At 42.1% G+C, this 17002-nt stretch overlaps 2 protein-coding genes and 1 long non-coding RNA gene across 12 annotated transcripts in view; 1 reads left to right on the top strand and 2 right to left on the bottom strand.

Moving 5' to 3' along the window:
* LOC110984709 (alpha-N-acetylgalactosaminide alpha-2,6-sialyltransferase 2-like) overlaps nt 1-4239 on the bottom strand; it is a 27155-nt gene extending 22916 nt beyond the window's left edge. Inside the window, exons 1-3 of one of the 2 annotated variants that reach the window (XM_087136548.1) lie at nt 3953-4239; nt 3528-3674; nt 1521-3311 (exon numbers count right to left, since the gene is read on the bottom strand). In XM_087136548.1, the coding sequence (XP_086992674.1) occupies nt 1521-1534 (14 nt within the window). In that variant the 5' untranslated portion in view covers nt 1535-3311; nt 3528-3674; nt 3953-4239. Of the gene's footprint in view, nt 1-1520; nt 3312-3527 lie in introns of both variants that reach the window. The other variant, XM_087136547.1, reaches the window with a different exon arrangement.
* Nucleotides 1-15003, top strand: part of LOC147798963 (uncharacterized) — a 16788-nt gene extending 1785 nt beyond the window's left edge. Inside the window, exons 1-2 of one of the 4 annotated variants that reach the window (XM_087136551.1) lie at nt 7965-8727; nt 14198-15003. In XM_087136551.1, the coding sequence (XP_086992677.1) occupies nt 8368-8727; nt 14198-14215 (378 nt within the window). In that variant the 5' untranslated portion in view covers nt 7965-8367 and the 3' untranslated portion in view covers nt 14216-15003. Of the gene's footprint in view, nt 1-7964; nt 8728-14194 lie in introns of those variants that run through there. The other 3 variants (XM_087136550.1, XM_087136553.1, XM_087136552.1) reach the window with 3 other exon arrangements.
* LOC110984708 (uncharacterized) lies at nt 9342-17002 on the bottom strand. 6 transcript variants are annotated; one of them, XR_015425178.1, is made up of 6 exons: nt 16822-16993; nt 13305-14345; nt 12895-12978; nt 12614-12704; nt 10901-12079; nt 9342-10027 (listed from the first exon to the last, which is right to left on the bottom strand). It is a non-coding gene; the product is annotated as an uncharacterized LOC110984708 (long non-coding RNA). The 6 variants fall into 6 exon arrangements; XR_015425177.1 differs by lacking the exon at nt 9342-10027 and having other exon boundaries at nt 10036-12079; nt 13305-13399; nt 13770-14345; nt 16822-16999; XR_015425174.1 differs by lacking the exon at nt 9342-10027 and having other exon boundaries at nt 10036-12079; nt 16822-17002.

Raw genomic sequence — 17002 nt, 5'->3', positions numbered from 1 at the left:
GAGGTAGTTTTCAGAGCAAAAAATTTACAGCATTATATTACAGAAATTGTAAACTATCAAGTGTATCTCTTTGATGCACTAGTTTGTGAATTGACTGTGAATTCAAAGTTTTAATTCACTCATACCTATACTTAACTGTACATACTTGAATTGCAAAGGCTGATTTTCATGCGGGGGTAAATAGACATTCATCTGATTAATGTAATTTAATTCTGAGTTGTAGCTACACTCACCTGAGAGACATCTGATTGTAAATACGGAATGGTGTATATTTTGTATTATATAATCGAGAAATTTTGTAAATAAATTCGTATCAAATATTGTAAATAGTATAGATTAGGTGTTATTACAATCATTTTTCTGGCCTGCATCCAGTCCTTCTGTTGCAGTGTCCGTAAAGTGAGCACACTGTGACAGGTGGCCCCATCAGGGCCAAAATTAATACTTTACATAACGAATGCTCCAAATCAAACAAAGCTAAAAGTTTAAAAACAAACAAATGAAAAAGTGCATAAACAAAGGACATCTAGAAAGTGAAAAAGGTAAAGTAAATCGTTTAGTTTTGTCCTTTGATTGTTTGGCTCTGTCCTTTGATCGTTTAGTTTTGTCTGTAGATCCTGTAAAACTACGGACTGAACCACTTGAGCGCGTGGGCGCAATGGAACACAATGCAAATGTTGCCCTGTTCCTGGGCCGAATTTGCACGGTAACGTAAAAGAATAGAAGTGTTCCACATGACGTAACATAGCGGGTAAAGGCATTTCAGGTAGCGTACCAAGTCGATGGATGCGCTTGCATTTTCGAATCTGTGTATTTCTGTAGGCAGTTACATGTACGCCAGAAGGCGCGCGTTTCCCCTCAGACTCATGTAATTGAAGACTTGCCGTGAAAAATCACATGACTGAAAATCCTCTGTAGGCCTGTAAGCTCCAGCTTTACTATTATGATCTTTATGGTGTAGCAATATCGTGCCTAACCCGCGCACTTTGTTCCCGAAAGACCTTGCCTTTTTGGAGAACCGAAGTGGCTCATTCGGGGGAGTTCCTTGCTTATGGGACGTAAATCTTAAACACGTTTCAAGTAAGTAGCATTCTGTCAAGTGGAACGCTGAGGAAATATCATGTTTTTGTTCATTTATCTGTCCCCTCATCTCGGCACGCTTCCGTGTCTCGAAATTTTACGTTGCTTTAAATGATCAGGCAGTATACCTATTTATTACCAGCAAGGTTATCAGCAAGTTTGCTGTTCTTTGTTACTGCACTCGAACGCTTTGATCAAACGCTGTTGGTCACTACTTTCGAAAGCTTCTAATGCTTGCCAACGACGGGATGCCAAACCGCTATCGTTCTGCATTATTGCATTTAGCATGGCAATCAAAGGATTGGTAAAATTTCATAAAAGGCACGAAACTAAGTGAGTCGTCAACCATTTGGCGATGAATCTATTAAATTGGCTGGGCAAATTCGAGAAACGGGGTTCAACTGCAAAAATATAAGAACATGTAAGATATCATTACTCACGTGCAATTGTCCATGTTGCTTTATTGCCACAAGTCACTCTCATGTACCCCCTAATTCGGCCTATAAAAACCTGTGCTTAATCTGACTGAAGTCAAATAAGCAGTCAGTTTTCGGGGCTCGTATGATAGATCCTAGGTCAATTTGCATTTTCAATGTTCCACATAAATTTTTATGTTGATTTCACTTAGAACAGGTGTTGTGTATCGATTTTCACCTTAACTAATGCGTAAAGTCTATTTAAAAAAGCTCGGGCGGAATTTGTTCCCCGGACACTCAAATATCAAAGCAGTATATCGTAAGGAGAGGGCTTGCGGTGATACCAGTACATAGATGCACATTAGAAGAGATTTGGCTCTGATAAGAACCGGTGGGTGTGTACTCGACGTTCGACCAGTGTGCTCTGGTCTTTCAGAACTCCTAAGGACGACCAGAGCACTTAAAGTCGAAATTTTAGTTGTTGGATTGTGGTTGATAGAGAATCCCATGGAAAAAATATAAACATGCCCTTAGAACTATAGGGTTTGTTTTGGTTTGTGAGTCTATGATTAAACCTTTCTACACTATTATCAATTTTCAATCCACTTCTTTCACGGGAAAATGTTCTCAGGAAAGAAATTCAGAGGAATTCCCAATTCAGAGGAAGTTTCGTGATGTCGTCTATTGCAAAGTGCGCTGACCGTCATGAATCATCTTTGGTCGCTGTAATTTGGAGCAGCCCTTTTCTCTGGTGTTATATATTACCGACAGACAATCCCAACTCCGAAGCATGGTACAAGGATTTTCACTCCTTACCATTTGACTGACCCGTTTTGTCCGAACAAAATGGTCATGGTGACCGCGAGCGATCTTCAGGACACGGTTCATTGTTAGTGTTGTAGTTTTATGTGAGATCCGAACATTCATTCTCTGTGTACATGTTTTTAGTATTGACCACTTATAGTATACTGTACAAGTGATCCATACACAAAAGACTGAAATGAGAGTTTACATATATCTCTAATTTCAGTAATAATGTCATTCAATTAGATGCTTAATTTAGAAGGCTGCCGTTGCACCTTCCAACTTGGCCAGTCTTGAGTACCATTCCAAGGAGACCTGAAAGCACTGATTTTGAAAAAAGGCTAACATTCAAAGGAGACCTGAAAGCATAGATTTAAAAAAAGGTTTCACGAACTGAAAGGACTGACTCAACTAAGCTTAATACAGAGTAAACTTTCAAGAGGAAACTCGTATACACTGCAGCACATAAAAAGGAGAAATGAACGTTAAGCAATTCACTTTTGGACTGTTGATTAAACAGTGGCGCAAATGTGGTATATTTCTTGAAGGGATATTTGGGGGCCCTCAATAGATTCGGCTACACACTCACACACGTATACATGTAGACACTGCGGATGGAAGGCATACTTTCCAAACTATAAGACGGAGGACTTCACGTCCATGTGAGTGCAGCCTTTAACACCGAGGACAACACACACAAGTTCTTGGTTGTTTGGGCCGTTAAAAATACGTTGCGTTATTAGCCTACTACTATAGGGTTCATCATCAATATGGTATAATATCTCGAGAGGATGTCTGGTGTGGCTACAACTTCATTGTGTTACGACAAAAGTCTTTGATGTTTCTCCAAGTACGGGTCTGCAGCGCCACAGTGCAAGCTACTTCGATGTCCAGCTTGCTAGGAACTTTCCTCAACTGGAAGAATTTGCGCAGGCCTTCTTCGCTGTGTCCAGGGATGGCGCTTCAAGGGTTCCCTTCTTCGTGATGCAGCAGCAACACCAGGAAGCTGTCCTATTAATGTAGAGGCAAGAAAAGGACATTAGAAATGTAGGCGACAGCTCAGCAGACAGCCTGTCCATGTGACAGACAGACAGACCTTCAGACAGACAGACAGACCTTCCGACAGACAGACAGACCTTCCGACAGACAGACAGACCTTCCGACAGACAGACCCTCCGACAGACAGACAGACAGACCGAACCGACCGACTCACCGACCAAATCTTACTGTTTTTGACGGATTCATCGCAGGAGTCTTCACTGCTGTCCCCACTGTTGCTGCTGTCCTCTTCACTGGTGAAGCCGTCTGAGAGTAGACCCCAAATTGAGATCATTCAGTTAGAGCACACATACATGCGTGGGCGTTTGGCAGTCTCTGCTTGGTGTTGGGAATGGGGGGGGGGAGTGGCCAACCAAAATGGAACATTATTTTAGGAGTTCTTGTCGCAAGATAAATTTATTGGGGTGACTTTTGGTCCCTTTCTTTCTTTGTACTGCTCTGTTTTTCGGGGGTTGAATAGGAAGAGAGGTACTGTTTCCGGCCGAGTATGATGCCCTACAAAGTAGGAGTCTGGGTTGGGTTGACTTGGTTTGAAGACAAGCGTTGGGTAGACGGAACATGGGAAACATTGTTTGAGTACAAGGTGCCCTTACCGCCAGTTACATGCAGATCGTCCAAGGATTTGCCCTGTTGGGAAGGCAGGTTGCCACTCTCCAAACTCAGGAAAAGTCTAGACAGTCTGGTGACCTGCTGTACAGTATCTGGCAACTGGTAGTATTCGCGATGTACCGGCGCAGATCGTGGCCCATGAAGTTGGCTCAGTTTCAAACTGATGTTCCTTTAATGCAAGGATTTGCGATGCAGTTGATACATGTTTACGGAATTTGGTGGACCGGATGCTGGATGCATTGTCAAGGCCAGCCTTATCTGCATATGCCCTTAAACAGTCACTCCCTCGTATGTAGCCTCTCCCACCATAACACCATGCAAACAAGAAGTTGTTGTCTTGGGCTACTCCAGCTTCATGTCTCTTGGCGACCAGAGCATTCAACCACGCTACTGCCTCATTGCTTAGAAGCACAGGACCAGTTCTGCCTCTCTTGCTGACTATTTCGGACCATCACGGACCATCTTGCACAGCTGGCGTTCTAAATCACTCAACAGGCATTCCCCCTGCTGTGCTGTGCTTGTGGAAATCTTCAAATTTCATCTTTGCAACCTCCCCCTGCCTTCTTCGGTTGAACATGATGAGGTGGCACAGACTGACCTCGTTCAATTTCTGCCAAACTAGCCTGATTTGTCTGCCCAGGTGGACTACATCGGCATTTGTCGGAAGAATGGTGACTTTGTTGCCCTTTCCTTGGTACAGCGTTCTGTGTGTGCGCGTGCACACAAGGTCTCGCCAGTTCAATTCACACAACTGCAGAAACTCTATCACACGTTCCGCTTTGTGTTTTTGGCCGGACTCTAGGGCACTTCCTTTCAAGACGAGTGCACATTTCTTGAATAACCAATTTTCAGTGCTAGTGACGGAACATCGTACAACTGTTTGTCTTCCCTGAAGCCGGCAATATCGTGCACGGCCTTCACAATATCAGAAAGGTGGTGCGGATGGACAAAATGATCCGAATGATGCAGTTGGTTGCTGTGTGTTCTTTCGGAGTTAATATGACGAGTCGACCCAATTCACGTTCCCTGTTACGGATGTAGCCATGCTGATCTACATCGTGCCCTAGTTTCACGTATTCACGCATGGCTAATTCAACAATCAACCTGTCATTCTTGACTACCAAAGCCACATCATCTCTCTTCATTGGACTAAGAACCTGGTGTAACTGGAACGACACGCCAACAGGAAGAGGCTTCAACAAATCACTCTTGTGAGCGACCCGTCCACCCACATGACCCCTCTTACCGGTGCTGTCAGTCTGTGGAGTGGGTGCTGGCTTCAAAGACAACACAAATTAGTACGCACATAATAACCGTAACAATATACGCATGGTCCATATGCATGGGGAGATACCTTGCGATTTGGCCTGTACCCGACAACGAGCACACCACTGCCTTCACGAAGAACCTGACAATTGTGCCTGTGATTACATATATTGCGAATTTTCAACAGACGTTTCCTACGCACACTAGCGTTGGGCTGATCGGCGATCTCGATGACTTCTCTTTCTTCCTTGTGACATGACTGGGGATGACTGGGGAGCTTGGCCTGGGGTACATCGCAGTAAAAGCAGAAGTGTTTAGTTTCTTGTCCCATTTCCTGCAGCCAACTTCATTACTGGTTTGCATTACGGTCACACCACAGTTCTCCTGGACGCCAGACATGTCATCACTTGGAGCAACAGATGTAGTAGGCCTACTGCTGGAACCGGTGGACGAATCAGCCATACTGTTCAAACATCTCCACTTACGGTGGACGGGCCAGCTGGCAAGAAAACAAATTGAACATTATTTTTATTAAACCGCCTGTATTCTTTTAATTTGGTATGGACTGGTGGTGGTGGTGGTGGGGGGGGGGGGAAACAGAGATCCGGGCTCCAAAGAGCCACATCCACCCAACCGCCCCAACAAAAATTTTAAACACAGTTAGGCCTAGAACGCTATGATGCTTTCGGACAGTTTGGAGGCTTTTATATTTGATGGGGTTATGCGTCCCGTGCACTTGGCGACGTTTATTATGCTCACCAATCCGGACAGGACAGGGTAGCAAGAGAGCTAGAGAGGGCGCTATTCCATCCAGGGATGGGCCGAAACTGTCCATTTGGAGCGGGCGGGTGGTTTTAAAGACCCGGCATGTTAAATACGTACACCGAGGACGGCTTCCAAATGCCTTGAAATTTCGCTGACCCTCATAAATGCTGACTGCAGCCTCAAATTTCACCTTATTGCGAACTGAAGACGTCCTCAGTTTACAATTCGACCTCGATTCGCGGCTGTGTTAATACATAGAAGAGCTCCGTCTGCACCTTTCACAAGTACACACACACACACCTATAAGTGTGTATTTGCCTGCAACTGGGGACCCCCTATTGTTCCTCTTTTGTTTGTACTTTAACTTTTTTAGAAGACCACCCATATGTTTTGTACACAGTTGTCAATCGGGGACCTTCTGTCAATCGGGGACCTTATTGTCCTCTATTGTTCAAGGTCCCCAATTGAATGCAGAAACAAACTCACACACGCACAAAAAACACTGATCAGGATTGACCATATCTTGAGTAAGGTTTTTTACCCTCTCTGATTTGTAGGTGGGAGGGAACGGAACACAGGGGCACAGACCCTTAGTTTGCGTTTTTTCCACCTCTCCTGTAACCACAATTTCCTTTACATTTTAAATTTATCTAATTTATATCTTAGAAAGTTATTATGCGAGCGTGCCCTAGAAGTTTCATTAATTTATATTGCCACCTTTTGAAACGGAGGTGAGCTGCCGTGTTGCTACTTTGAGAATAACCACATTTTACCAATATTAATGATGATGATGAAAAACTAGGCTTAATAATTGAATAAGAAAAAGACGAATTTATAAAAGAAGAAGATTATTTGAGTCGTTCAAACACGTGACAGCAGCGACACAGGGTAATGAACACATATTAAAGATTCAATTTTTAGCCTCATTATCCCGGGGATAACGAGGTTATTTTTATTCTAAAGAATTAAACATATTATAAAAGACAATGATTCGCTATTATCCCTCACCATATTTGGAAGAGTTTTATACTTTGGTCAGTTAAAAGCATCCTCCAGAAGCATATGTAAAAATAAAAGAAGGCACCTGTAAACGCGTCAATAAAAGAATAGAATATGGATTCGTTAATTGTCACGATTGTGTTAAAAGATAACAGTCTTACACAGAATTCGAAGTCGAAAACGTAGGAGGCTGATATAATCAGCATTTTATTTATAAAAAGCCAAAATCTAAAACACACAAGTGCTCAAACAAATAGACATTCAATCGGTAGAATATCAAGCAGGCCACATAAAAACCAAACAAAACCAAATTTTACAAGGCAAGATCTCTAGGGGGCAAGTACTTCGCGCTCTAGTTGCTGTGTGTTACCAAAACATGATAACAGAAACTTCAAAGTCAGAGACCAGTTTAAAATCTCAGAAAACCCTGGAGCGAGGCAGTCAAGAAATTTAATTTATTATAAATTAAATGTAGGAGACCGTGCCTTAGCAAGGGCGACCTCACTGTTTAAGTTCAAAACATGAATATGCATATTGTAAAGCTGATCTACTTTGTATCTGGGTGATTTGTATGTTTGTATGTCAAGTAATTGTTACTTGGTGACCTTTGTGCTTCCCGTGCAAGGACTGGTTGTACTTGGTAGATTTCCACCAGGAAAATATGTCCAAAGATTATTGTAGACAACAGACTGAATGTATCAAAATTTTTATTATATAATAACCCCTTGTGTTTTGTGATATTTTGGTGACGTGTTAATTGAAGCTTACGTTACTACTCTATTTTATCACTACAAGAAAAAATGCATTATTCTCTGAAGCCACACGGTGTTGTTGCCTCACCGATCTCATTCATCAGCTGATGGTTGCCATGGTTTAATAAACATGATGGTTAGAGTAAAGACACCTGGCCGTAACCTGGCTGGCACGAAGCCAACGAGGTCATAATTATAGTGCTATGATAAGTAATTCCACGTAGGAAGGAAAATATCCAAACAATGTTATACATTCAGTTTGGCGCGTTACATGCCTGGCGCGAGAAGGCCACTTTGGCGTAGCTTTCAGAAGCCGCTGCATCGCAAATTAACTTTCTCTGTAGAAACTCGACGTTTCTCCATCTTTTCTGCCCTGGTGCTCTCTTGGTTTCTGGAATATTTATTTTGGACCGTCTTGGGGCATACAAGGTGATACTTCGGGGGACTGCTGAATGTAAATTTCCTTGATTAGTCGAGCAAAACGACCTTTCGTCGTCGTAGTGGGGCTTAACTGCCTCTCAGGCTCTGGACTCCTCAGGCGGGAGCGCACTGGTAGGCCTAGCCAACTTCGAATTCGTTCTGCCCTTCTTCTCGAGTTCTTCGATATCCACCCCAAAATGCCGCGTCCAAAACAGCAATACAACAGAAAGGCTCGTCGGTCACCCCCGCTGCACGCCAGCGCTAGTGGACGTCGTCATGGTCGTAGCCTTCCGAGGGTTTTAGTGTCAGTTGACACGGGAATAGCGGGCCCGGTCGACCTGCCATCCTCCATTGCTACCGGCAGTCAGTCTACTGAGGCGCAACATCTGCCCGCTGCACACCCAGCGCCCAACCAGTCTATTTCGGCATCCAGTTCCAGCGGGCCAGCTCCGAACGGTGGAGGCATGACAAGTGGGGAGTCACGCTCAGGAGGTTTTTCTAGTAACGGCTTGAAACCTCATCAGCCGGACTCTGTGGTTAACAATTCTACATTTAGCGTAAGTGTAGGTTTGAGTCCAGCTAATTCAAACGGGGCTAGTCTCGTTTCTGATAATAATGACACCTCAAGTAGAGATGTAGTACTCCCTCACCAAATTGCACCGGCCATTTGAGCCCTTCCCAGCGCCGACAACATGGCGCTGGGCTTAAATCAGTTTGCTCAAGCTCAGGAACTTTGTCCCCTTTCGACTTACTACAGCATGTCTAGGCCCACATCGCTTCACTCTCTCGCGAACAATGCTCCCATTGACGTGCACATTCCCGCATCCGTGAAAGAAAAAAATTGGAATGGGCAATACCGCAATACGTAGCATTGGCATCGTTGTATCCTCACAATGCCACTCGGGTCCTGACCACAACCGATAGCGGGTCCGAGTTGACCATGGCTGTGGAGCGAGGCAAGGTGGTGTTTTCGCCGGCAACACCTCAACCACGCAAACGTGATTCACTTGATAAATGGACGAGCGCCTTTCATGTTTTCATGGTAATTTACTCCGCACGTCATCCTGCCCGTTTCCTTGAATAGCTAAAGTATGCCGAAATCGTTCGTACAGCAGCCATGCAATTCCCCGGGCTGGGCTGGCGCAACTACGATGAGCACTTTAGGGTGCAGACCACTAATTCAAGTGAGAATTTCTGACCAGCTCATTAGCATTAAAAGTGCCCCCACAGTATCTTTTGAAAAAAGAGATTGTTTGGCCCCCAAAATGGTGAGATTGTGTAAATCGTCGCCAGGATCAACTCCCTGGGTCTTTGAGCTTTCATATGAGGGCAGAAGGGCTGAAAACTACGGTTGAAAAATGGTCCTAAGTGCCCGAGAAAGTTGAGGGTTGCCACTTGAAAAATGGCTGCAATCAGACTTCGGAAAAATCACTTTTTGGGGGGTGATTTTGTTTTGTGGGAATAATTAAAAATGTAATTGGTTAACCCACAAAAAATTGAAAAGAAATTGAAAGATAAGTGACCAGACAAGAATTTCATTTGTGTTTCAGAAATCTCAGGGATGTTGGCGTGCATGCTATTGGGCCCTGAACGGTGCTGATTTTACACTGTTTTCAATGGGGCTTGAATTAGTGGACTGGACCCTTTAGGTTGGATATGGAGGCAAACCCGTCGCGCTCATGGGCAGCGATGGACATGGAGCTGTGGGTGACTGTTACCACAAAAGGCCTTGTGTAAGGCCATAAAAGCAACATCATGACGTACGTTGGCCTTCCCCGGGAATTCGTCACAGGAGGTGACAGGTGGGAATTTCACGAACTAAACTGTGCGGTGCATGCTGTTAACAGTTGCTGAATTCTGAGAAGGAAACGGTTAAAGGTGGGAGTATTATGAACTTAAAGGGTCCAGGAAATGAATTTTTTCTTAGAATCACTTTTTGTGTATCGCTGTACTGTTCTTCCAAGTATGAAGACTGTTTGACATCTTGTTAGAGTTACGTGAACTGAACGGTGCACTTTTTCAAACATTAAAAAAAATTGACCATGGAGGAAGGACACAGAAGGAGTTTGAACTGCCCGGGCTATAACATCTGGCCGATTAGCACTTTCTGGCATGCCCGGTATGTCCATAGCCAGAGCGCAGCGCACGCCTGCTACCCACCACCTGTTTTGCAACCATAAGCTCCCTTTGTACCCCATGATCGTCGCCACAATTTTTCGTTGGTAATCTGCATCCCTAAAACATTGTGTACTGTAGTATACGAAGTTGAATATTCATGCCATCGTTGAGATGCTTGATATGAACCGACAACATCATCAAATGTAGTGTTTGCGCAGTTGCTTTTATTAGGCTGTATGCCATAGCAGTGGTTAAAAATAATCTAGACATTTTCTGTGTACAAATGAGTGCAAAATTGAGATTCTGTGCATTGGATGACATCATGGTTCTGCTCACGAATGTGCAAATAGCATTGGCATAAAAACAAAAAAAAAACCATCAAAATATGGGTTCAAATTGAAAAACAAAAATTTTAAATCAGGTTAATTGAAACCCTAAGATGCAATCTCAAGGGTGTTTAGTAAAATTTATAAAAGCATTTGTGTTTCCTGGTTCCCTTAGCGATGCTCTGCACAGTTTTTGATTTCAAAGAAGGAGTAGACTGTGTAAAGAGACTATCGCATAAAGTGCTTGAATCTTTGCTGAATTGTAAAGTCTAATTTAATAACTTACCTTAATTAAACAGCCGTTCTCAGCATTGCTCCATGACGTACGTAGTTCGGCCACATGAATATTTGTGAACTTGTTGGAATCAGAAACAGCATTATTGGTGACGATCGAGTGACCATTACAAATTTATGGTTAATTTACTAGAGACACAAACTGTGTATTGTAAATTGATTAACTCATTGCCTTACTTAAGACAATACGCACCTATCCCGGTGATTTGTGCTCAGGAAATAAATTATAAATGTATATTAATTTCTATATTTGACCTTGTTGCTGCGAACTTTCTTCACCTTACAGTGTTCCGTGAACTGATACAGGTTTTACCCTCCACGTAGGAAAATAATTTAATCTCGGTTGATCTGACAGAAAGTAAGATCAGAACTTTGTCACAAAATGACTGAGGTAAATTGCACAAGTTTGGTTGAAGCTGTTTCACTTTAACAAACTTATTTTACTTTGAAAGTGTAGCTTCCTTAAATTCAGTTAATTAACAGATACTGGGCATGACTGTTATAACTGGTTAATAATATTTAGAGTAGATTCAAAATGAACATTAAATATTTAATCTAGTAATAAAAATACCCCTGAAATCCAAATCAGAACAATGACAAGCCACCCATATAGTATTATTTCGTTCTGTGTCTCGGGTACTGCTGTTCCATAACTAGATATATATAGGCTTATATAAAAAAAAAATATGTTTGTCGCCCCTGGGTTTTAAATCTTGAAAGAGCAACATCTGTTATAGCAGTTCATATGCTTTTAATGACCCTTGGAAAATGCACCCCGCCCCCTCTAGAAATTTCATCACATTTACACTACTGGTTAGATATCTAAATGGACCTCTTGAATATTGCTTAACGCCGCATTTTGATACCGTGCTTAAAAACATTTCTCGTAAGAAGCAAAACAAAAACTGCTCAACTTGCAATCTGGCTACAGATACATAAAGTAATAGTGAGCTGAACATTTGGACCCCAGCAAAGTCTTTCACGTGTATAAAAAAGATTCTGCAAGGTTCTAAGTATACAAATTAATGATTCCAAGCTCATTTAACTTTTTCCACAGCCTTTTTTCTGCACTATCGTCGTGGTTTATGAAGGTTGTGTGTTTTACATACGATTTGTCATAATAGTGATCGGAAAATTTCTCGTAGCTTCCCCCGAAACCATACACATTGACCTGCAAGAAAATTATGAAATTAACATTTGTCAATTGTAATATCTGTACGTATGAGAAATTCTGAAGTATTGAGCACTTTGACAAACTTCGTCATTCCATTTTTTTCGGACTGTGAGGCTTTACTATAAAAACGGTTTAGACATTGTGACAAACTATGTATAGATAAACGACTTTGGGACTTCTATAAGGAAAGCTTTAGTAATGATTGTGGCTGTGTGTGTTGTGACTTGGCCCTGATATTAGCCTTCATAATCCTCATCCTAAAGGTGTTTCTGAACTACACTAATTGCAGTCCCGGATAAATCCCTGCTTGAAAACCAATTTGTTTATTACAGCGTTTATATCATGACGTGAATTCGAGATCTGGAACCAGGTTAGAGACAGCTACTGAATGGTAACGACCTTGCCATGAGTTATGCATGGTATGGAAAATAAAATGATACATGTGAGTTTCCCGATACAGAAATCCCTTTATGATATTACCAGCTCAATGAAGCGCATTGTTGAGCGAAAAGCACTTTGATTAGGGCGTACCTCATCACAGGTGTGCAACGCTAACAAAAGCATTATTCCACCAGTTGTTGGTCGGTGAATTGGATTTCGTTGCCTGGTCGAGTTTACCCAGCTATTGTAGTATAAAAGGAAAAAGAATAATATAGGCGTAACTAAAACAATTTACATCCAGAAAGGTCCATTTCATTTTCACGTATCAAAAGATAACGCCTTTGCTGTAGATTTTCAGTTTGTCACCTCGTAAGTATTGTCTGACAGTGTCTAGGCCTAACGCATTAATGATTAAATTTTATACTTCAAACCTCCATTTCAGATATCTCTCAAAGTCTGGATGGACCAACTTGATATCTGTAGCGTTCAGTGTCTTTGGAAATCGGACTGGGTATCTGCAAAATGACAACATACACACATAATTTCGACGATATGATATACATGGATATGTATAACTGCAACACTAGTCAAAAGAAGATGACATAAGAACTAATGTTGAAATTTAAGCTTAAGAACGTTTAACCCTCGTTTGAAAACATTGCAGATGCGTTCCTGACTGTAGCATCAGAGATTCAAAGTTAACAGTTCCTTGAGCTTTTGGCAAATCATTAGTGCAACAGGTTTTTCAATGACTAAAAACAGCACGATTCACTATTGTTCGTAAGACCCTATTCTTGCCGCCGTTTCGTGCCGGTGACGAATCGGAATGTAATTAATGTACCTTCCTTCAATGACAGTCCCACCGTCGCCATGTAACACTGACGCAAGGTAAGTGTAAGTCCAGTAGCTGTCAGCAAAAAACACATATCGAATGCCCTGTGGATGTGATAAATAATAACAGTTGGGAAAAACAAGCCACAGGACCTACAAAGTACTGAGAGTTATGAAAAATGTCATCGAGGGTATTGCAACAATGCACGTAAAACATAAATCGCAGACTTATAACACTCACTAAGTGTATAACGCTGGAATTCAAATGAATAAAACGTCGAGTATTTAAGGGATTCTATCACAATATAGGTATTTTGACAGAATTTTTGGGCAAAACACGATTCCGAATAAGTGCTTGTTGTGGTTTAAAGGGGTCTATATTACAAAACTGTAATGGCCCAGTGAATAATGTTGCTCTTTGCATGCGCGACAGAACCCCTTAATCTATGCGTTTGTAAATTTTTTTGTTGCATACACTACTTCTACTTGGCTCTCGGTGTCTGTCTCCCACAACCTGTTCGGCCGGGCCCAGTTTATCTTACAATTTGTAGAGAATATTTAATTAGATCTATTTTTTCTGGAAATCTGCCTCAATTGTGTTCATTTCAGCTGTCCTGGTGTGGTAGTTGCTTCTGCTGTATTAGCCACCATGTAGTGATGTGTAGTCAATTCGACCTCACGTTGCAATTTACACTTGATATCTTGGGTTTTCACAACTTCAGGGTTCTGTGCAGGATTCTGGCACTATTTATAAATTTGACTAATCATAGTATTGACTGTCGACTAATCAACAGTACTATTGATATCCAGTGTCATTGTGTGACTTCATTCTAAAAGCAAGCTGGAACAATTTGCCCTCCATCAACCACGCTCCTGTCTTCTTTTGCCTATTTTATTTAGCAGCTGGCGAGAAGGATATAGTCAGTGTCACATCCCCGGTTACTCCCAACCCCGTGGGTCAAGGCCAACAGAAGCCCAAGGGAAAACCCAAGACCAGTGTATCCATGGAGGATCAGGCTGGTGCGTCCCGTACGCCACTCTGCGAGAGTTCCTGTCGGGTCAAGAATAAAACCTACCGTCGCTGCTGTGTCAGCAAGATCCCTCTTAAATTTTAAGTTCAGTTAATCTTCAGATAAATTGTGCAGCTACATGTATAAACTTCAATCCCGAAAAGTCCCGAGCGCTATTCATATCGGGTAACAAGAACAACAAAATTGTAACTAGTTGCTTTAAAAAATTAATTTGTAAATCGGTTGCCGTAAATGGAATATCTTGTATCTGGTATTTAATTTTGTGTGAAAGTGCAAATAACTGCTGAACTTTATGTCCACGGGGTCGGGAGTAACCGGGGATATGACAGTCACCTCCTATACATACCTGATTTGACCTGTATCATTTTTGCTATGGTTATTGTTACCAATTAATATTGTTGGTAATGACGCATCGTATAATACACTGTGATTCGAAATGGGTATAGCTGCATAATTAGGCATTATTTGAGAACCTCTAACAATTTTAAATGGACAAATGTAAAGGAAAATTTAAAAACAATGGGTTTATGTGGTTTTTGGGTAAAAGCCAGGAAAAATTCAAGTAATTTCCTGAAACGTCTGTAAACGTTTTGTGACTTATAAAGTCGGGACTGTAAATTGACACATTTGTAGCCCTTCAGTAAATTAACTTAAAATCAATACACCATATTAATTTAATGTCATTTTCAAAAAGGTATTGTTGTTCTTGGGTTTCGAGGGATGCCCGTTTCGAACGCATTCTTTCCGTATTGCGATTTCATAGCAGCAGTACTGGCATCCCAATCGATCAAATTAAAGCAGTGGGTCATTGGCGTTCATAGGATGTCCAACCCTATATTCGCCCCATAACCCAACGTCAGTGGCCCAGTGTTTAATTGGGTACGTCAACCGTCATCTATAACGAATTGGAGTTCACGCAGTAGTTAAAACTTTTACAGGGGACGTATGGACAGTCGGTGACTCCATTATATGCAGGGCGGCTACCGATTGGGATGTAAACTGAAAATTCACTGGAATGGTGTAGGCGGAGCTCGATTTGCCGATATTACAAAACTCAGACTTCAGCTGTCTACTCGATGGCCTCAACGGGCCCTGTTAATTGTTCACATATGAACAAACGATTTAATCGACCGACATGGATTTTTTGTATGCGCCAGTGTTCAGCTGTTTGTGCTTGAATGTAGGGATGCGTTGACGGGGACCAAGCTAGTCTGGTCCGATATTGTGCACAATTGTGTGCCATATTGATGACTGTTCAGACTTTTCATCGTTTTCTACTTTTTCAGGTTTTCGAGGCATGCTGCCTGTTATCCCAGTGGGGTACTCGCTGCGTGTTTGGCAGGAATTGTATGGGAGCGACGGGCAACAATGGGTCAATTTAAATAAATAAGTTCATATGAAGACTTTGAATTTGCCCTTAAGGTGTTACGGTGACAAATTAGCGTTCAAACGTTACAACACTATGCCAAGCACACGCTAGTTCGGGGGGCCTTCCAATCTAACTATATTTGCCAACGGTGGAAAAAAATCCGCGTACTTTATGAAATTCATTTTGATGAGTACTTTAGCCGCGTAATAAGAACTTCTAGTCAAGGAATCATTCGGAAAACACTGTGACTACTATCCATTTGTTCGAATGGGATAGTTTTCTGGTTGACAAAAATGCCATGTTTTGGGGCCCAGGATGCCAAACGTGGATTTGGACATTTTTTATGCAAAAATTATGATTGAGAAACTAAAATCAAGAAAAAGATAAGCGGCAGGAAGAAGTATGCCCTTGTAGTGTCCTTTTTGATCTGACCCCTATTTTTGTAAATAGATGATGCCAGTCTACAGGAATTTGATCACCCCATTTATAAATAGAGCACTCTAGTCTCGCTAGATGCAAATTTGTCTATAGCATTCCTTCAGTATTATGACGTTGCACCTCTCCAGTGGGAGCAAGACCGCTGTCTTCTTCAGGAGTCCGACGCGGACGGCACGACCAAATCGTCCCTGAGCGGCTAGATACGCGTCCGTTGGGATGGAAATTAATATACCGTCCCGGTATTGGTTTTTTATGTGTACTCTATTAGACATGTTTGCTAATAACTGTGGCGAGTGATTTCTATTGTCGAATAACTACTAGAATGGAGTCTACAAGCACCCGATAATTATGTGTGGTTTAATCAGGTTAGAGCCTTGTCTATAAATCTCAACAGAGGGCGATCTTTGCAGTGTTATATATACGAACGAGCAGCCGTAAGGCCAACAGACTGGGTTCAGACGTTTCAACACACACAAGCCATCATGTTGTGTCAAATCAGTGCAATAGCTACTGTACTGGGGCACGGTATCGCTGAGCTGAAAACCAGCGGTCCCAGACTCACAAGGCACGTTGCAAATATATTAGAAGTAGCTGTAGCTACGAAAGCAGAGTTTTACTTTAACAGTTAGTCATTAAAGTGCTACTGATTCTTTATATTTGTATTCTACCTGACTTACACGACTACTTACCACTACATTCAGTATGTAAGGCACAATGCATGAATATGACACTATTACGACAAGTGCTTACAGCATGTGTAGAGCCCTGGCAGTGCTTCCCAGCAGTGTTTCAGCTTCCAAGCTAGGCTCGTGCTTTTCAGCAGCGTGTTTGATGCCTGCTTTGCGGACGTTATACAGGCGATTATAGCTC

The sequence above is a fragment of the Acanthaster planci genome, linkage group LG05, assembly GCF_054643075.1.
Source record: "Acanthaster planci isolate LZ-2023a linkage group LG05, COTS_SCS, whole genome shotgun sequence".
In the NCBI taxonomy this organism is placed as follows: domain Eukaryota; kingdom Metazoa; phylum Echinodermata; class Asteroidea; order Valvatida; family Acanthasteridae; genus Acanthaster; species Acanthaster planci.
This window is presented reverse-complemented; position numbering and strand designations above follow the sequence as displayed.